General features: G+C 40.3%; 1 protein-coding gene and 1 long non-coding RNA gene across 6 annotated transcripts in view; one reads left to right on the top strand and one right to left on the bottom strand.

The window, feature by feature from the left end:
- LOC122969809 (potassium voltage-gated channel subfamily KQT member 4) overlaps positions 1–21766 on the bottom strand; it is a 51011-nt gene that overhangs the window by 10265 nt on the left and 18980 nt on the right. For 2 of the 5 annotated variants that reach the window (XM_044335799.1, XM_044335800.1), the window contains exons 2-9: positions 9712–9802; positions 7998–8124; positions 7700–7875; positions 6975–7100; positions 5565–5675; positions 5374–5469; positions 4400–4488; positions 3560–3685 (exon numbers count right to left, since the gene is read on the bottom strand). In XM_044335799.1, coding sequence (XP_044191734.1) covers positions 3560–3685; positions 4400–4488; positions 5374–5469; positions 5565–5675; positions 6975–7100; positions 7700–7875; positions 7998–8124; positions 9712–9802 — 942 coding nt within the window. Of the gene's footprint in view, positions 1–1238; positions 1296–3128; positions 3150–3559; positions 3686–4399; positions 4489–5373; positions 5470–5564; positions 5676–6974; positions 7101–7699; positions 7876–7997; positions 8125–9711; positions 9803–21766 lie in introns of all 5 variants that reach the window. The other 3 variants (XM_044335798.1, XM_044335801.1, XM_044335802.1) reach the window with 3 other exon arrangements.
- Positions 7820–11320, top strand: LOC122969810. The gene is made up of 3 exons (XR_006399091.1): positions 7820–7907; positions 9704–9826; positions 10677–11320. It is a non-coding gene; the product is annotated as an uncharacterized LOC122969810 (long non-coding RNA).

Below are 21766 nucleotides of genomic sequence, written 5' to 3'. Positions count from 1 at the left end.
GCCAGGCCGAATGTGAGGTCATCTATTTACAGGAGGAAAGCTATTTAACGGCCGCTCTCTCTCCAACAGATTGACTCTTAACGCTCTCGTTATAGCATGCTCTTGACACCGCTTCTTCTCTGTAGCCACTTGCATGTTAGACACTATCACGGATCCATAAGGCAATGCAAAAGTCATGCACCACAGAGCAATTCCAGCCGAGTCGTTCACTCCCACATTCTTACGATGATATACTCTTTGTTGTGCGTGTGCCACAGCCGGCCATTTAAATTAAAATTTAAATAGTTAGGGGATGTTAGTGGAAGCATTTCATACGAGCAAGCTAAAATGCTTCAAGTAGATTGAAGGAAAATGGGGAGGATAGAGTGAAAGACCTTTTCATGCCGTTGGTGAAAGGAAGTAAATGATTTGGATGCATTCAGGACCATAAATTTCACTGAATCCTTCCAAAACATTGAAAGAAAATTGCGTGCAAACTGAAACATTTTAGCACTTAAAAACCTTTTAAGTAATATACCACAAACATACTGATTTGGTACACAGGTCTTCAATATAAGACTAATCTGAGACAGGAAAGCATGCTGAATCATTTAAACCTTCTTCTCTCCAAGAAGAGACAACCAAACAACTGAATGGAAAACATTAAGCAGGTCAAGAGTGGGGCAAATCCTTACTACAAATCCTACTTCAACTGTTCCGATTTGGGATTAGACAAGATTTTTTTTTACTGTGTGAATATTTCATTTCCTTGTTTCATCAGAGACGTTTGATGAAACATGTTGGAAAGAAAGAAAAACACACACATTCAGAAACCATCAAGGTGTTTTCAACACATGGTTTATCATGATCTTCAAGCCAAAGCAGGCAAAAAATAACCTTACAGTAGTTTCTACAAGCTGGAGAAACTTCCTCTCAGGGAAAAAGGAGCACAAAATTTCTTCACAGTAAAGGATGCACTCAAGTATTTGTGGACCGGAGTACAGTGCCCTTTCAAAGTATTTAATTGGTAACAGTCCATGGTTGAAAATAAGAGAAATATGGCATCTGCCATGTCAAACTCACAACCTGTAAGAGGTGTGACACTTTAACAATAACTCAAAACATTTAGCAAACTGCTGCACCGGTCCATAAATGTTTGCGTGTGTCAGGCAAGGTGAGCAGGATGTGCGTATAAAAGGAGGTGTTATTATTGGTGACGTTCTAGCGTGCCCCGTGCACAGGCTTGTTGCCGTGGATACCTCTGCTTGCGGCCAGCGTGAATCCGGAAGAGACCCCGCTTTTTAGAAAGGAGCTGACTGGGGAGACACACAAGGCAGAGGGAGAGAGGGTGAGGGGAAGAGAGGAGTGGAAGAAGGTGGGGGTGGGTGAAGGAGGACGAGAAGTTCTGGGACACAACCTGGGTACATGGTGAAGCCGTGAGGATAAAACGTAGCAAAGGAAAAACCGGGGAGAGAAGGTGAGGTGGAGGGGTGAGGTGTGGTATCTCAATAGTTCAAATAGCCTCTTCCTTTCCTGCTCTTGTTACCTTGCCTTAAACTGGGAAATGTACTCTGAGAGGCAATTTTGGATTATGGAGACACACTCAGTGAGGATTGAGGAATTGGGTTTGTACCAGTAGGTGGGGAAGGATCATGCAAAGGTAGTCGGTAATGGTTAACCTGAGTATATTCATCAACACAGCCCATTAATCATCATGGTGTGACAGCAGCTCCTAAATTCCAAAACATTTCTACCAGCAAAACTTGTTTGATTCAGATACACTGATGTCTCATCTAATGCATGCAGAAGTCTGGAATATATCATTTACTTAAAAGGTAATCCTTTTTTTTTTTCAAACTAGACCCTATTTTACCATCATTTAGGGTCTAAGTGACTAATGGAGACAACAATTTTTGGAATTGGTCCAGTATTGAGTGAGATCGCTTCAGCCGACAGCCATGAAACAGGCTGCAATGTAATCTTTGGGGGCAATTGCGCCCATAAAAAGTGCGTCCACTAAAAGTGCTTGTTTTTGCTACTGACAGGCTTAGATTGTTATGTGCTTTGTGTTTTGTTAAGTGTCTGACAACAAAAGTAAACACAGGAACTAGCCGTCTGCAGCAGCATAATGGCTAACTTGAGCCAGAGTACACAGAGAGAAGATAAACCAAAAGGAGGAAAAACTAAGAATGTAGGCAGAAAGGCAACAGGACCGTCAGGAAAGACAACGTACAGTAACGGTTACCTCAGGGAAACTACAGGTGTTCCTGCAGTCACTGCTCTCTTCTCCTGATGAGTGAAGAGAAAAACTTTTTCTGCAGAGTTGGAACTGCTGCTGCCAGACTTGGAAAATCTAGTGTCCACAGATGAGAGTAATCCCACCTGTGTAACTACAATAAATGGATTCCTCCACAGAATCAAATGGATGAAAAGAGCAAGGCTGGCTGGATCAGACGTTCAATTCTACATGGTAAAAAAAATGTGATTTCAACATGTAACTGTGTGAGGAATTACAGTATATAAGTCTCTATCATCCAGCGGAAGTCAATAAAAACTGCATAGTGTGGATCTTGTCATTTTATCCTTGCAATTTGGAAACTTGCAGACATGAACCAATTTATTTCATCTACTAATTTACTACTTGTCTAGCATGAACAGACTCTGAGCTATCTACAGCCTCAGACGTAAACAAATCGATATGCGAACTGCCCCGGATGTAGTTCCATATGCAATTAGCCATAATGCTGCTACAGACAGCTAGTTCCTGTGTTTATTTTCATTGTCAGACACTTATAATAACAATCTGAGCCTGTCAGTGGAAAAAAGAAGCACTTTTATTGGACATACATTGGCACCATTGCCCCCAAGGATTACACTGCAGCCCATTTCACAGCTGCTAGCTGAAGCGATCACACTCAATACTGGAACAATTCCAAAAATTTCTTTCCCCATCAGTCACTTAAACCCCAAATGATGGGAAAATCAAAATGGGTCCAGGTTGAAAAATACCAGAATTACCCTTTAATTAGTCCTTTATTTCCTTGGCTATTGTTTAAAGTTTAGGCTACAAAAGTTAACAAATTGTATGTAGCAAGTCCATCTAACTGCTCTTAAATCAACAAGCACAGCTCATGACTTGAAGAACAAACCTGCATGGAACTTCTGCCTTCCTGAGAACAGATGAAGGATGAAGGATGGAGGGCATGGAAACGACACAATGGAAACAAAGAGAAAGAAAGAAAGAAAGAAAGAAAGAAGAGGAAACCAGTGAGTGAACAACGGGAGGTGGCGGAGATGGCAAGAGCATGAGCTAAGCAGACAAAGATGCAGAGAAGCAGGGGGGCCCGCAACACAGTGGTCTCAGATCAGCATTAGTGAAATATCGTTAGACACGACACATCCATGCAGAAAGCTCCAGAAGCAGTCAGCCTTGATTGTTGTTTGTGTTTACCTGTTGAATGTGTTGTTCTATAAGTCCATGTTGTTGCTGTTTGACTGTGTATGGGCGTCTGTGTATGAGCATGACTGTAGGTTTGGCCACCTGTCTGAGTGTACTGTGGGATTGTGAGAGGGTGCGTACCTGTCCCCCGACAGGTAGGGGGAGCTGTAGGGCCGCAGCCCAGACAGCAGCGTGTGGTAGGAGTTGTGGAGAACCTTCTTGTTGTTACGCTGTCGCTGGAGGTGACTGAACAGTAGCGTCAGTTCTCTGACACCCACGTGCACAAATAAACAAAAAACAAATGACAAATGAACAAAAAAAACAACAAATGATGAAAAACTCACAAAAAGGCCAAATCAATGGTCCGAACGCTCAAAAGAAGAGGGATACTTGAGAGAGATAAGATGTAAATGTAGATGAAAAATTCAAATTAAGTTAACATTTTTACTTAATATAAATGTAAGCATGTTTCTATTTATGTTTCTCATCTTCCCCTCCTTTTAAGCAAATCAAAATTAGTCAAATTAATACATAAATGCAAAATATAAGAAACCACTGCGCAGAAGAAAAGTAATGAAAATGTAATTGAATAGTGGTGGCAGAAGGATTTGAATGGGCTGGACCCAAATTTAATTTAAAAGAATAATTTAAAATTTGAATAGAGAGGAAATCAACACTATTCCATTTGATTGAAACCACCACTGCACAAATTCAACTGAAGAGGGTTCTTTATGGACCAAAAGTAACAGGTGCGATGTGCGTTGTTTGTTCACAATGGTACGAATGTATGAGCAGGGGTAAAACGAAATATCACTGACTGCTGTTGACTACTCACAGTTCACAATCTAATCGTGTGATGCAACTCTCAAATCTCTGTCTGCATCAATTACAACACTTCAAACAAATGACCAAAGGCAAACACAGATTTCTGATGGTCGAATCCACTCAGTGCTGAACATGTAGACTGATGGGAGCACCTACCTGAAAGAAGGCAGCATGCTGTCGTAGAAGTACCATGTAGCTGTTAGATAAGAGTGCTTGGCATCTGTAGAGTAGAGACGCCATGCAGCCTAAAGAAAGACACAAAACAGAAATACAAAGTGAAAGATTGCACCTCACTATGCAAGTAAGAGTGATTTATTAAAGGACGACTCCACCTGTGTTCCTTTCTGGGTTTCTCAAATGAAAAAATGCCCACTCAGCCGTTAGCAAAATGCCATGACGTGGGTTAGAGCCAGAGCGCTAATGCCCCGCCACCACACACACACACACACACACACACACACACACACATTTCGCTGTCTTCCTAACATTCTCGCTGTAAGTTAGAGCACAAAAAGTTGTCCAGATATACTACGAGCAATGTCGCAGTGCTGAGAATGCATGAGATGTTAATAAATGCACTGGACAGAGCGAAGGGACAGGCAGCTGCTGTGGAAGAGAGAGCTGGGCGCAGAGCCGGGAGCAGAGCCGGAGCTTCAGGACAAATAACACCCGCAAGTCACACCAGATTCTGCTCAGATCCGGAGCCTTTTACTGGCGGGAGGAGAGCTCAGAGTTTATTTTTTAAACTTTGAGTAGCAGCAACAGTGAGTGCTCCGTCTGTGTGTGTCTGTGTGTCTGTTAACATGTTTAGCAGAGCAGCAGCAGCAGTGAGTGCTCCGTCTGTGTGTGTCTGTGTGTCTGTTAACATGTTTAGCAGAGCAGCAACAGCAGTGAGTGCTCCGTCTGTGTGTGTCTGTGTGTCTGTTAACACGTTTAGCAGAGCAGCAGCTGCAGTGAGTGCTCCGTCTATCTCTGTGGCTACTGGCTAGGTGAGCTAGGGGGTTTGAATTCTTGAATTTGAATACATATAGAACACTAATGTGAAGCTACAGAATGATATAAAAACCTCAAAACTCAAAAAAATAATGTACCAGCCCTTTAAACACCATATGAAAATGAATCCCACTTACCTGTATCAGGTTGGCGGCGGGCATCCTTCGCTTCTCAAAGTGCTTCTGTCGGTGTTGCTCCTGAACCTTCAAGGCAAAGCCTGATCCCAAAATTCCCTGAGGGTCAGAGGCCATATTAAAGTCACACATGCAACTCTGAGCAGGCTGACAGCAGCCACAAACAGGGCTGTGTGTAAATATAAGAGACTTACAGCAGGCAGGGCAAAGAAGGAGACTCCCAGAAGAGCGAAGCCAGCAGCTAGGAGCCGTCCCTGCCAGGTACGAGGGGTCTTATCACCATAGCCGATAGTCGTTAGAGTAATCTACAGATGATCACACATTCATACATAATAAAAAAATGATAAGTCTGTCAAAAACTCAATCTGTATAGATAAAGTGCAAGCATTGGCACAGCACACTGTATTTGTTTTTATAGGCCAGTTTCAAAGAGGACATTTTGATTTGTCGTAATAGGAAAAGCACAGGTGATATCAATAACATTAATGATGTCTCTGTTCTATTCAAGTGTCACAATAAGTCAGGACAGTGTGACAGTGTTTATTATTTACACCTGTGCTTTTCCTACTGTGACATGTCAAATGTCTTCTGTGAAAAATGTGTCCAAGAAGATCAAACAAGACAAGACAAAAAGGAATCTTTACTTTCAAACACAGTGATTTGTGGGTCCAGGATCATTTCTACATTTGAACCAAAACCCCTTCATTTTTGAAGTTTTTCATAGAGAATACACCACATCCTTCAAAAGATCCCACATCAAACTACAACCCAGTTACAACTGTCATCTATGTAATTCTATTTTTTTAGGAAGATGTCCTCATATGTTTTGGGTGATGTCCTGGAGGAGTGTTAGCTCTGTGACCCTTTAACGATGACTCTCATCTCAATCAACAGTTGATACAAGGGAAAAAGAAAATAATCTTAAATTATTCCTGACATCTGATCAGTTTGAATAAATAATCTGCTGAACATAGCAACTCTGGAATGTACGAAAGCAACTGAATAATGCTCAGTCCACTACAGAAAATCTACTACAGTGGACATAACTTTATATCTCAAAGGAACTGAAAAGCACATGTATTTGTCAAAGCTGATAATGTACTAATGATCAACGTTATTGTTGTTTGAACATACAGATCCCAGATGGTTTCATGTTTTTGGGGTTTTTTTTTGAAAAACCTGTTCAACCACTGATTTCAGACATGTTTCTGGATATGTCTTATCTTTAAAACTACTTGAAATCTGCAGTCTTTAACATTGACTTATTGGTAGACTTGTCTTAAGAGGAGTCAGATGACAACTATCAAAATTCAAAAGATTGTTTTTACCAGTTGGCTTCATATAGATGGTGGTGAAGAATCGTATTATATGTAAAAAAGATTTCATGGATTAGCAAGTCTCACATGTAAGATCTGAAGGGGATCACCTGTGTTCTTGCTATTTAAGAGGCATCTGTGCTGCATTGTTGTGACGCATCATTTTTTTGAGCTACATGTTAGCTTATCTCTCTTTTTATTGATTAAAAAAATAATAATTCTGCATGAAAAAGGATTGTTTCTTCATCTACAAAGATCCTGTGTTTGTGTGCATCGTGCAGTACTCACAGTCCCCCACCAGAGGGAGTCTGCATAGGTGTTGAAATCTGAGTTTATGTCTTTCTCTGCCAGGTAGACGAGGAAGGAGGCAAAGATCAGGACCAGGAAACCTATGTACCAGGCTGTAATCAACTCCTGAGAAAGAGAGGGAGGGAGAGGGAGAGAGGAGGTAACAGTCAAGTGTCAGCAGCAGCAGCATCATAATCCCCGCTGTCATTACCGTATCACTATCATCATTATTGGCTAAAATCCCATCATCATCACATTTGGCTTCCACTTTGACTTTGCTTAGACAGCTGATGCATCAATTAATCATCATCACCTCATGTGTAACTGTGTTCTGTAGCTGATTGGTGAGTGTTGGGTGTTTAATCAGCACAAAAACTAACAACTAATTGCCAAAAATGAGCAGCTAAAGGGGAGTTTGGTGTTTGAAGAGCAGTGAATGTAGACTCACCAGCACTCAGCAGACTCATCGCTTATTCCTCAACATCTGGAGTTATTAAGTTATTCATCCCACTGGTAACCATCATGACCATTATCACCAACCTTTTAATAACACTCTCCAGCCCTCAGACTCCTTCCTGCTCTTAAAATAATCCATAATACTGTACATGTACTTTCAATTTTCTGTGTCTGTACAACTTACAAATGTCTTAAATGTAAATCATCATCAGACAAAGTGTGTCTTTGTACTTGAGCAGTTTTGAGATCAGTACTATTAGCATTCCCACCTTGCTGTGAGCATAAACCACTGAGCCCAGTAGTTTCCAGGTGCCTCCTCGTCGATCCATACGAACCATGCGTAAGATTTGCAGGAAGCGCATGCTACGCAGAGCCGAGGTGGCGAAGATGTTGCCCTGTGTTCCTGCGGCGATTACTGCCAGTGATGCCACAAATACTATGAAGTCTACAGAGAAGATCAGAGAGACAGAGGAAGAGGTGGGGGCAAGTTAGTTATGAAATGATAATCAAGACACACAGCATAAGTATATATGTGCTTATATACTGTTCACAAACAAACACACCCACCTATGACACAGAAGGGCTTCCTGGCAAATCTCAGTCGTCCCTGCCATCCACGGTATCTGCAGCAACAGCCGGCTGCCCAGATCCTGATGAAGTACTCCAACCCGAACACCACAATCATCACAAACTCCTGCAAACAAGATATAGACACAAAGAGATCAGAAGCAGGAAAAGATCATTTCATTGTTTTGTTCTTAATGTCATTCAAACTTAGCCGTTGCATGTGTATCATTTTCTCAAATGTGTCCTCTACACAAGATTTCCAAGTTATCCATTTTATTTAAAGCATCATATTTATGTTTATGTACTCTACATTTTACAACTCAGGCTGTAGCGGGTTTGAGACTTAATTTAAGGATGCATCTGTGTGCATCCTGTCAGTGCTGAATGGGAGAGGGGACGTATGCTGTGCGAGATGCTCTGTGGTGACAATACATATGCATATATTACTGTGGTGGAAAGGACAGAGTGAATATGGCAACATAAAAAGTAAAAAAGCTTACAGTATGTCATGTGTGATGGACATTGAAGCTGGGAAGTCAATTTTCCAATATTTACGAGGTTACGAGGTTACGATCACCTCCCCACACTGCGGACTACCACACATAATTTCTCAGACTGTTGGAAACACTGATGTGAATAGTATTTACACTTTATTTACACTATCCTTTCCTTTATTAGTTACATCTTACCTTGCGAGGCAGCTGGATTCGCAAAATCTGGCGAGAATCCATCTCGTCAGGCTTCAAGTTATGCGCTTGTGTCTAATCATCGTCCTATGAGGATACTCGGGTGATCTTGCGAATCCAGCTGCCTCGCAAGGTAAGATGGTGATAGATGAATGGTTCATCCAGTGACCTGCCAAGTATTTTTTGAAAGCGCCTGCTCTAGTTTCTAAGGACGACTTCTCGGATGGTTCTGTGTAACAAATCATCTGACATCTCAGGCTAAGTTAAACCTGTGCAACAACATCACTGTAATTGAGAATTTATTTGAATTGCCATAAACAAACAAACAAAATGTACTTGCTGATAATAAAAAAATGAAAGTTGTGCTCTAATAGCGTATTAATATGTCACTCTATACATCTTTATCTCTTTCTTACTTTCTTGTTTCTGGACTGTACGGGTAGTTTAAGGTGCACTGAAGCAATCTGTCATTAGAGCATATGTTCATGTAAGTAGAGTCCACTAATGGCTGATTGCCTGCTAATGGCTGTGTGATTGATCGAAAGAGTGAACAGAGAGAATGTGAAAGTCAAGAGTCCCACCATTAAATAACACATAAAGATGAGCAAGGTGGGAAGACAGAGTGAGAGGAGGTGAAAGGGGGGTTAAGAGAGGACGAGTCAGGTTAAGAAGGAGAAAACGAGTGTCCATTACCCTTCACTAAAGCAGCTGGAGAACAGAGGAAGAGTGGAGATTATGGGATAGCTATTAGGATTAGTGGATTGTGTATGTGATTTCCTGCGCAGTCAACAACACCTGAATCCTCCCACCTGCTTACATGGCTGTCTGTGCGTCCGGCAGCAAACAAAATAACACGTATGCAAGCACATACGGATACACTGCAGTAAGTGAGACGGTGTACGTAAAAGGAGTATCAAACGCAAATGGATGCTGAAGTAGTCAGTGTGTGTGTGTGTGTGTGTGTGTGTGTGTGTGTGTGTGTGTGTGTGTGTGTGTGTATGTGTGTGTGTGTGATGGAAGGGTCTTACCAGGATGAAGAGGCCTTGGTTGGCAAACTTGTGGTGGTCGGGGATGGTGGAGAACACGGACAACACCAAGCAGCTGAACACCAGCAGAAAACTGAAACACATACATCCCGCACAGGTCAGTAAACAAAATTCAAAAACACACACATTAGAAATAAGACCACTCTTGGGTTATATTAATCCCATCAGAGAAAAACAATTGCAATAAATAAAACTCATTGATTTATGCTTTGTTCACTCTCTGCGTGATTAACCAGCAGGGAAAAACAAAACTGCAAATACACATGCAGGAAAACGTTTGCTGATCCGTAACACAATACGAGCACAGCATGACGAGTCATATACGGTCAGAAACACGAGAATCAGAGCAATGGATACACAAACTGTATGTCTTAATAAACATATATAAGAAATAACAGTATTTATATACATTATTTGTTAGTTTCAAAAAAGTATTTACTGTATTAGGTGTTATGTCAGCTGCATAGTGTGCCATTCAACATATTTTCATCATTTTGTTTGTTTAAAAACGATGAATACTGATTAGATAGAAAGATCTACTGATTTGACCTGCCAAGGTCATTTGCTGCTGTCAGTAAAAGTGTTATTTTTTATATTTTTATCTTCACTTATACTTTTTTTTAATGAAGGTATTATTCTTTAAATGTTTACATGTTCAGTAGAAACGATGTGGTTTTGGGGCTGAGAGGAGGTTGGTTTTGGTCTTTTTCATGTTATCTGTTGACTAACATCAATTTTATATCTTCAGCCTTATCCTTCAAGTGCTAGAAACACAATATTAATATCATTTTGGAAATAATAAAGAAAACAGAACACTGACATTCAGTTTACCGGAGGAATCTTTAAGTAAAACGTTAAAATTCACAGTTGAAACGTGTGCTGTACGATGTCCCACATATAGAGAACTACTACTAAATTCTGTTAAATTTTTTGTATAAATACTTCAGCTCTTCTGCGACACTGGAGAATTGAGAGGTCTCCACTTGACAATCTTCATCATTAACTCTGGCTCAAGACGAGAAAAACATCAATGTACATTTTCTTTTCTGCAGACTTGAAGGTTTTGAAGAAAAAAGCACTGTTCAACATCTCTTCAAATTACTAAAACTGTTACCACATACTGTAAGTGTCACACACAGCTGTTACATCTATGATGTGAGTTCCTCCTTTATGAAAATGAAAGACAGAGTGTTCCCTGGTCAAATCTTTTTGGGAACAGGTTGTTAACTACCTGTCAAATAGAAAATATTTCTTGGTGCTAAAAATGATTTTCCTCAGTTAAGATGATGCCTTAACTTTAACCTCAAAGTAAAAACATTTATGTTTGGAATGGTTTGCTCCTGAAAGGAAATATGTGGCATTTATGCGGCAACAGCCACTGTCTGTCCCACTTAACCAGTGGAAAAAGTTATTGTTAGACGTCGTTTCAGTGGAACTGTTGGCAGCGAGAATAAAAAGAGTATTTACCAGAGAGTAGAGGCGGAATTGTGTTGTAAATTAGGTTAGGTTAAACTTTAAATATGGTCTGTAATACCATTTTTGTATTTTCTTCATCTGTCAAGCATCGTGTGATGTCAAGCCAGAAAATAATTAAGGGGAATGTGGTAAGATAAATTTAAAAATTTAAAATTTAAATTTTTTTTAAAAAATCCATATTTTACTATTGATGTAAATACTGTATCACATGTTGGGTACGGTAAGTTTATTTAATCAGATATTTGAATTGAGATCAAATATTACAGACAACCACACAAGCAGCATTCAAGAAACAACATAATAAAGCAAATAAAAGAGCTAATAAAAACTCATAAAAAACATCAAATATTGTACATAGTGTAATACATTTAGTTTTATTTTCTATGGTACATAAAGTAGATACAGTTCTCCTGGGTTTATTCTGCATTTCCTATATTTTTGTATCACAGCGTGACCTTATAGTTGTATCTACAATGCCTTGTAACTTAAATCACGGAAGAAGAAAGAACCATGTAATTTATGCCCAAGTTTTTAGGGCAGGAATTATACCACAGCCAAACGGCCAGTGCTGTGGATGCCCCGGAGTGTGGCTGTAATACCCCTTCTAAAATTAACTATCCACATGGCCAGTTTGGCATGCCCTGTTTTGAACTCGTTGTTGTGCCCTTAAAAGAAAGTTGCCAATTTCCTTGCAGATTCCTCATTTCATTAGCTAACAATGAATGTTATGTGAAAAGCACAAGCAGCTAAACACTTTACAGTGTAAGTATCAATACATGTTGTGTTTTAAAGTTTACCAGGATATTGCTGCATAGTGTTAGCTAACTATGAGTATACATCTGATGTGTTGCTACATTTTCAATGCAATGCAACATTCACACACACACACACACACACACACACACACACACACACACACACACACACACACACACACATCCACTTCTCTGTAAGCAGACAGTCACTTCTTGGTTAAGACAGATCTGGAGAGTCTGAGAAGTTTCTCATCAGTGTTTAATGTTAATGTGTAAAAAAGTGTTTTTGCTAATGCTAATAGTTGCATGTGTGTTTAAACTTGCTCAGATTAATTTTGATCACCCTTTTCCCAGTTATAGACTGGATCATTATTATTTTAACAATTAACATAATGAATTGTTCACATTCTAAAACTCAATAAGGCAGCATTTTGTGGACATTCAGTGTACAATTTTAATAAACTCAGTACTCTTTTTCAATGCACTGACTAGTAATTGTTGATTGTATACTGTTTTGTCTTCATACAATGTAATTATCACTTATTGTTATTGCACCATTGGTTTTGGCCTTGATTTTGGCTGCAATGCCCCAATAAATGTGTTTTCATCAAAGGCCAAAGTGGCCTTGCCCTAAAAATTCCAGGCCTGATAAGAGTGAAAACACTTATTTTCAATAATTCATAAATAAATCAGCATTCACACTGGGTTATCAACACTGAGACACAGTGTTGGCAGTGCAGGGTGACAGTATATACTTTTTTTCTTACTATACAAAAAGTTGTGTGTGACACATTTACAGCACCTCAGTGACATGACCACAGCACCTGAACAATCTGTGCCATGCAAAGTAAAAAAATAAAATAAGTGTTGAGAGAGAGATAGTGTTGCACACAAACACAAACCACCACTGCCAACCTTGTGTGCCATGTGAATCCAGAGCAGCGAAGCAGGATTAGCCAGGTGGCAGCTGCTGGTCCAGCTGGTCTAGATGTCAGAGCCCAAAGTTAGGGAACACTTGTTGGACGCTAAACCAATTCTCATGCCCTCACACAATGGTGCCCTTTCTCTTTTATTAGTAATGCGATCAACAAGTCTTTCACTGGGCTAATGTGTGTGAGATGAAATACATTTTATGTGCTCACATTAAAAAGCTGCTTTAAAAATTGGGTGTAAAGCAGCAGTGGGCAGCTGCTGTACAGATCTGCATGTAACCTATACAAAATGTATAAAGGTTATACATCATTAATGCCACAGACAGATTTCCATGGGAATAAAGATTTATTCCCACGGAAATAAGGAACAAAACAACAAACTCACAAATAAAATAATCCATTTATCAGCAATCATTCAGCAGAAGAGGAAACATTGAAGACACATTTCCTGTTAGACTAAAAGCCTCTGCATCTTATTGGTTGATATCAGTATGTTAGTCTGGTATCAGTCTTTACATCATACATCATACATGTCCAGTTAGCTTGACATATTGATTAGACGCTGATAACTACAGGATATTAGAGATAAGTGACCAATAATACTTGAAGGACATTTCTCGTAATGCTGATATCTCATTCTATATTAATAAGTCTGAATCTGTCATCTATTTTCTTCACCTCACTATAAAAACACTTTATCATAACATGTGTGAGGAGTCACTGAATGAGCAACTGCTCCAACTGTTTTTGTTTTCGTCTGCCTGCCCGGCCACAGTTTCCGGATGGTAAGACACTCCAAATAGAAAGCAAGATAAAGTAGATCTTAGACAGCTAGGAAGACACTGGACACCAAGCGTGAATAAACAGAGACCCCCAAATTACTGTATATTTCCCAGCCCAGTGATGCATGCACAGACCAGAATTTGTGCTTCATCCACGGCGGAGTTACTTCAGATGACTCTCTGCTAACAATGCATTTTGGTCGTTCATCAACTGAGTAATGTGCTGACTAAACCGTCTGTCTTTTTCCCCTCAATTAACTCAAAGAGCTGTGTGTATTTCCATAAAGAGGAGATTAGTTGGGGCAGTATCTCAGGTGGTTTCTTTCATTGACTTGTGCTTTATGACAGGAAGCGAGTTACAGCACAGATAGCCGGATCGACAGCTTGGCTTTTACAAAATGCAGACACAACATTCCCGTAGAAACAAGTTATGAAAGCAACTCTGCATTTACCTGAAAATAATACTATCCCTTACATGCTGTACAGTAATTTCAAAACATTGCAACGAGTTACTGCCAACACAGCTCTCCAGATCTGTTTATGCAGCCAGTTAGCATAATCACAAAGTAGATTTCTGCAGGGTGTCATGTAACAAACCCCTCAAACCTCATTTCATTCAGACCACAAGCCACAGACAGACCTCAAATCACAACACCAGCCAAAACTCACGTTTGGCTGCAAAATACCACTTATGCCATGAATTCCTGCAAGTGTCCTGTGTTATTCAAAAAACAAGTGACACTGAGTGTGTACCAAAGATGATCTTCATATAGTACTTCAAGGATAAGGCTGGTAAAATTGTACATTTTGTTATTTGTTATGAAAAGACTACAACTAACAATGTCTTTGTCCAGCACTTAATACTTCTCCAACCAGTCTGTCTGTGGCTCTCAGCCTCAAGCCAATTTGTTTCTATTGAAGACATAAATCTTTAAAAATGGGTCACAACTTGATTGTTCCACTTTTATTAGCCATAATACAGATGTGGCTGTACAGATGGCAGTGTTGGTAGGATGGTCTACCACTTTGATCCCGACTAAAAATATCTCAACAACTATTGGATGGGTTACCGTGAAACTTTCTACAAACATTCATGGTGCCCAGTGGATGAATCCTAGTGACTTTGGTGACCCCCTGACTCTTCTTCTAGCACCACCATTGGCTCAAAGTTTTCACTTAAATTGTGAAATATCTCAACATCTGGATCAGCACATTACATACATTTATGGTTCTGAGATGATGTATCCTACTGACTCTATAGTGATGTTCTGATTTATCCTCTAGTGCCACCAACAGGATGGATGGATGGATTGCTCTAAAAGATAGTACAGACATTCATGTTTCCCACAAGATGAATTGTGATCACCTTGGTTCATCCTCTGACTTTTAATTTGTCCAATATCACCTAAACTACTAACATTCCCATCAGCCTCAGCTGTACTTTGTTACTAAAAATCTTCTATGCACAGGGTTTAAGTAATGTTAATGTCTGTTTAAGCAGACATCTGTAGTGACTTTTAAAGTAGAGGGTCACTTTTTTGCTGATTCATTTATTATTTATGAATGGAAATCCACAAATGTCGTGACCTTTTTTCTTCAGTGTTCAGCTAAACCTCCTCATACAGCGTTAAGTGACACCTCAGCTCGTATCTGCTTTGTTGTCCCAAATGAATTAATACATATACAGTTTGGACACACTTTTTCATTGAAGAGAATGGGATGGCATGTCAAAACTTTTGACTGGTACATATATATATATATATATATACACACACACACACACACACACACACACACACACATACATATATACATACATACATATATATATATATATATAAACAAACACATGAAACAGATAAGGAGACATTGGGGCCGTATGTGATGCATGGGGAGAGGGAGTCACATTTCTACTTAGGGCACACTTTCAGCCGCAGCTCCATCACCGCCCGCCATCCATCCGAGTACCACCATCCAACATCGTTCAGGGAAATGTCAGTTAAGCATCAGTCAAAATCACCAAATCAGCAGTGTTGGTCTCAGGAGAACATCGAAAGAAGATCTGCTCAGATTACTTGCTGCTTTACTCTCGTCTCCGCAAAATATCTTCATACTGAAATATTTCAAGACATCACATAGGATTCATCTTTTAGGATTTATAGAGGAGACAAAGTAAATATCAGAAAGAATATAACCCTTATGGCCAAAACAATGAGAAAATATAGTATTTGCTTAGGAGTAAATATTACAACAAAGGATAGTGTCCCATCCAGTACATGCTTTGACAAGTGCCCGTCAGGGGTGAGAGGAGGATAAAGAGTGCCTGACTTATCATAGGCATTATAAATGGGCTTATTAATGTATAGATGCACCACATGTCGTGTGACGAATCAAACAGACTCTCATGATATAATAAAAAAATAATTTATGAAAGTCAGCCACTCAGGGGGTTTACTGTAAGGCTGTCTACATTAGTAATTGCTCCAGAACTTTTACAAAGAATAATGCATGCACTGCTATATACAGAGAATATCTGACTTTTCTCCAAAAGCTGGCAGAGTGTAATTTGTCTCGTGGACACTGTGGAGAATCAAGAAAAATGCAGGCACAGTAAGATATAAAAAGAAAGAAAGAAAGAATGAAAGAAAGAAAGAAAGAAAGAAAGAAAGAAAGAAAGAAAGAAAGAAAAAGAAAGAACACAACTCTTTGCATGTTCATCTAAATAATTCTTATTCATTCACGTCCCAGGTATCTGCCCCTTGAAACTCTAACCGATCACTGTTACACACCACAACCCCTCTGTATGTATAAAGTGCATACAATCTGGCTCACGGCCTGTAAAGCTCCAGAGAGCCATTGGGCTGCTGGGTGGGAGGGGGCAGAAAACAAATAAATGTACAGCAGCAACAGGGCAACCAGATTGCTTTTAATGGAAGCTAGGCAGGGTGCTTTTACTGCTGTTTTCCTGTAAGCATACATAAGTGAAAAGGGAGATCTCACATTACTTTGACTCAACTGTGAAAATATTTTTGTGTGATAAATAGGTATTACCAGTGCTAATAAACATATATGGAATTGTGTATTACTGCATTAGACTGTGTGTGTGCCTGTGTGTGTGTTTCTGTATTGGTTTATGAGGTTTCCACTCTGTGCCAGCCAGTGTGCCTGGCAGAGAGAAGTGGATCTGGACTGTGGGAGAATGCGCCTTTGATTCAATCATCACTGGATGATAAAGCAGCTATCAGTTACACCCAACAAACGAGGCGGAGGGAGAGGAGGGGATCAGGGCAGGGTGATGAAGAAGACTGAGAGGGAAGATGCAGAGGAAAAGGCATGAACAACATAAACTGAGGTTAAGAGATGTAAAGATAGATGATTCTTGTGAAGAGAAAGAAAAGAGAGGCCTGGAGGCATGCTGGGAAAAGAGGAAAAAGTGAAACTAGGCAGAAAAAGCGCAGGTAAGGGATGAACATTAACTGAAAGGGCCCTGGGGTCATGTCACTCTGTGTGAAGCTTGGACACAAATGTGCATACCGGTGCATGTAAGGTGTAAATGCACGTGTAATGTGTGTGTGTGTGTGTGCGGCGCCAGCCCAAATCGATGAAGCTCTGACGACGGCTTTCAAGCATTGACCTGCAAGCTGTGCACGCGAGCAGGTGCACAAACACGCAAACAAAAAGACAAAACACACACAAACACACGCACAGGGTCCAGTTATTGAGCACACCTTCCACAAGGACATACACAGGTAAACATAAAGACAAACAAACGGAATAAGCTCAATTAGACCATGAGATTTATATATAGAAGCAGCTGACAGACATGTATGTCGCCTCAAATGTCACCTTGGAAATGTAGCCCTTCACCTTTACAGTGTTTACAAAGTGTGAGTACAGCACACGCAATGCTAAAAGCAGCTAATTGCTAATAAAAAAGCACTAAATGGAGGGACTGTCCGGAGGGGAGTAAGGCAGCAAAAAGGTGAGATACTGGAGAGTGAGAGGGAGGAGTGAGAGTGTCATCACCAGAGGAAGAGGAGGGAGGGAGAGGAGAAAAAGAGGAGAAAGGTGGAAACAGTAGAACGATATTAATAGCATTTCATTCTCCTTAAATAGCGACTGCGGGTAAAACGTGTGCGGGTAGGCTGCGGAGCAGAGCTCCGAACAGGCCCGTTAGTTAGACCCCTCCTCCTTCTTCTGGGCAAACTTTTCAAAGCAGGAACAAAAAACCAACACACAAACAAATAAGAGATGAAAAGTGCTTTTTAACAAGGAAAAAGCTGACTGAGCAATTCAGACGCTGTAGTACTGGCACATACCCCAGGAAGAGTGTGTGTGTGTGTGTGTGTGTGGGGGGGGGGGGGGGGGGGGGGGGGGGGGGGGGACTGACATAAGAGTGTTGTGTAAAAACGAGAGGAATGTTTTTGTTTTCCTCTGAATGCCACAACCTTCAAGAATATTATGTGAGAAGATCAATTATTTACATAACTGAGTGAAACGGTGCTGGTCACACTGCTCGCAAAGGTGCAACCTTGGTAGTTTGCATCACGAGCGGCGCTACCTGACACTTCCACACAAATAATATGCTTTATTACATACACAGGCTCTCCACATGTAAAAAAGGGCTGCACGCTCTCCATTGCAGACACGCACCTTCTGTACAGCCAGGCCAACTCACATACACACACATCCACTGCCATGCTGTTCCACTGTCTACAAATGACGCATTTCAAACAGAGTGCCAATTAGACTGATACATTTTCCTTGCTGGAGAATGTCACTCCCAGTTACAGCAGTCATGAAAGTATCTGTCATCAACACACACACACACACACACACACACACACACACACACACACACAAAGTGCCTGCACTCTTTCTCAGTTAATGTTACATCACATCATAACTGAGTCCTTTGTTCCCTGCTTTTGATTCATTGAAACTACTATTTTAGTTGCATAAAATATCAGGTAAACAGAAGGCTTCTTCCTTTTACTGGACGTTTGTTCCCAGCTCTTACTCACACATAAACGCCTCGGACTCTGTTCACTTTCATATAAGTGTGTGTCACACTGAGTAAATAGATGACTTGGATTAAGGCTGCAGTGCTCCTGGAGTCATCTCACCACTTGTGAGGAGTTCAGTGATTTATCAGCGCCTTCACCCAATACAAAGACACATTTCAGTGACTCTTTTTCAGAGAATGAGGTTAATTCCAAGTGACATTTCCAATACTGATATTTTAATGGTTTTTCCAGCCTTTTCTAGTTCCAAGGTATGAATCCAAATGCAATCATTTTGGAATAATTAGACCACAAACAGGAGAGAAAACACTTGAGCACAAACTCCCCTGTTAAACATTCCCACTCTTGGTTACGCTGTTTAAAATATCCAACTTAACATGTCATTTTCTCGACCATAAGGTTCAGAAAAAAAGGTGTCAAATTTTCCAGTGCGGTGAGATAAGTGTAACAGTAGCAGAAAAAAATGTCAGATGACACATTGTACAACTTAATACATGTCAACCATACTGAAACCTAGAGCAGCATTGTTTTGCCTTGTTGCTTAGAACAATGTCCAACTAGCAGAGGTATGCTCATATACTCATATGCACTGTGTTTGTATACATTTTGGTGAAACTCTAATGTACGCAATGTGTACTGTAGACTACACCCCATGTTGCTAAAACCTACAAATCCATCAACAAAAATACAGAGGACGTGACTTTGGTGTCTGTGGTCACATTTACGGCCATCACTGCAGTTTCACTTGTGGGAATCTTTTTGAAATAAGTAACAATTATCTTGGAATTCAGGTCATCAGTCCATGAGTATCAGGGAAAGCTGATATTCATTGCAAACAAGATACATTATCCTTCACTTGTTTCGAGAAAAAAAAAAAAACACTGAGGGCCGCAAATGACATGACAGAACTTATCAAAATGTATTTGCAGGGTAAAAGAATATAATTTGATTGTCTACACAATAATAGCAACACCTCCACAATATAGAGGAATGTGATCCAGTACAAAAGTACTACTAACACCACAATTATTTGTCCTGCTGTTATACAGGTGTTGCTGTTACTGTCTCTACACTCCTCTCTCTTCGTCTGCCTCATGAGTTGTCAAAAGCCTTCTTCCCCACTCATCATTGGCCTTGATTCATCAAAAAATGAAAATAATTAAACAGCATTTCAATGTTTTTTGACATGCTTATCCTCCAATTTTGTATCTGTGCAGATACACAGAATTATTGTACAACCCATCCTGGGATTTTGATTGATTTTTTTTTTTTTACCTTCATGCACCGGCAACACACATATGGTGCAATGATTCATGTACCATATTCATTATAGTGAGTGCAGTAATTGACACTGGTGGTTTCTTGTGCCTCACTGACATGACTCTATGCCAATATGTGGTCCGGATGGTTAGCAAGTGAAGAAATATGTCCAGTGTGGTCACATATCTAACCAGTAAATGGAGTGAAATGAAAGTGTAACCACAGAGGACGGATAAATTCATGATGGCTGCACAAGCCTGTGTGTATGTGTGTGTCTGTATTGTCTGTTGAGAACAGAATTAATAGTAATTGCACACAATTTTCTTTGTGATTGGTGGTGCTTTGACCTGGTGGGATGGGGTTTATGACATCAGCACAATTCAGTGTGAAATTGTTAAAATAAATTATAGAAAATGTACGTGATTACAGGGGGAAAAAAAGGTTGGGAAAACGAAACCATGTGTGATTTACACACACAATATTGACATCAGTTGTCTACTAAGCTGGAAGAAATGGTGACCATCATAAAAACCTGGGTGAGCTTATAATTAGACGTAAGCACTGACCCATGTGCTCAAGCTCACACTCCGCTCCACTCTGATTCCTGCTCTTTGCTGCTTATGGACTTGTTGTCAGTGAAGTGTACCATACAGAGTCAGAGATGTGAGAGTGGTTGAGGCAAAGTGCTGAGAGAGCTCTGACATTTAGCTGTGGTATTGTTAGCTCCAGCTAGCCAATTAGCACAGAGTCTACAAACCCTTTAGTAGGTGTATGGGCTGCCACTTTACACACCATTGTGCTTGTGTGACGCTGATATTTCACCATTGAACGAAATTTTCACAGCTTGGATCAGCAATCCTCGAGGTTGGGGAGGGTCTTTGTTGATTGTTAAGACGGTAAAAGGGAGGCCGAAAATCTAAGCACTTCTTCTACATGTTTTTCTAACTGTATCAAAGTATTTTGCACAAAAACCCTTCAAAGACGCACCAGCAGCAGTTAGGATGCAACCATGTGACTTCTCAGAGGTTTATTGGATGTGAGCCTTCCACTACCCAAAACACACATGTACCCCACACCCCATTACCCCCCTCCTTGACCAGGGCTAGGAGTGAATTTCAGGCCAATCATCATTACTCTGTGACAGGTCTAATTTTGTTACCATGGCAGCGGGGATCTCCAGTGATGGATCACAGAGGGTTGGAGGCAGCTTTAGAGGATTGAGAAACAACAAAAAGAAAGCGGCGGCTGTAACATTTGAACTCAGGGTAATGGGATTGGCCCGGCAGTTGAGTCGAGGGGTGTGAGCCAGGGTCATACACAACCCCGGTGGTCAGCGGATCTCGAGAAGCCGACAGGATTTACAGAGGATATAATGTTGTAGTAATGCGAAGGCCACCGTTACTAATACCGAGGTTTGAGATCATTTAAAACACTGTGTGAAAATGACCTATGATCCCATCTGAATAGCGCGGTCCTGCTGTTTGTGCAACACGTGTTGAAGGGCATATATTTTGTGATAATTCTCAAAATTCAATAGTGTTTTTGACAGCAAACAATAGAGACTGGCAATAATGGATTTTTGAGGCTGTTACCAATGTCGATATTTGAGAGTTAAAAATCATTTACTAGCCACCTAAATTCTAAATGACTGCATTATCTTTGGCTTTTCTTTAGTGCAACTTCTTGTTACTTTCTAAAAAATCTATTTATCTTTTTTTTTTGATAGAGTACAGCTGAGAATCTGACAGGAAATGTGAGGTGAGAGAGAGGAGTTGAAATGCAACAAAGGTCCAAAGCCGGATCCAAAC

The sequence above is a fragment of the Thunnus albacares genome, chromosome 19, assembly GCF_914725855.1.
Source record: "Thunnus albacares chromosome 19, fThuAlb1.1, whole genome shotgun sequence".
Classification (NCBI taxonomy): Eukaryota; Metazoa; Chordata; class Actinopteri; order Scombriformes; family Scombridae; genus Thunnus; species Thunnus albacares.
This window is presented reverse-complemented; position numbering and strand designations above follow the sequence as displayed.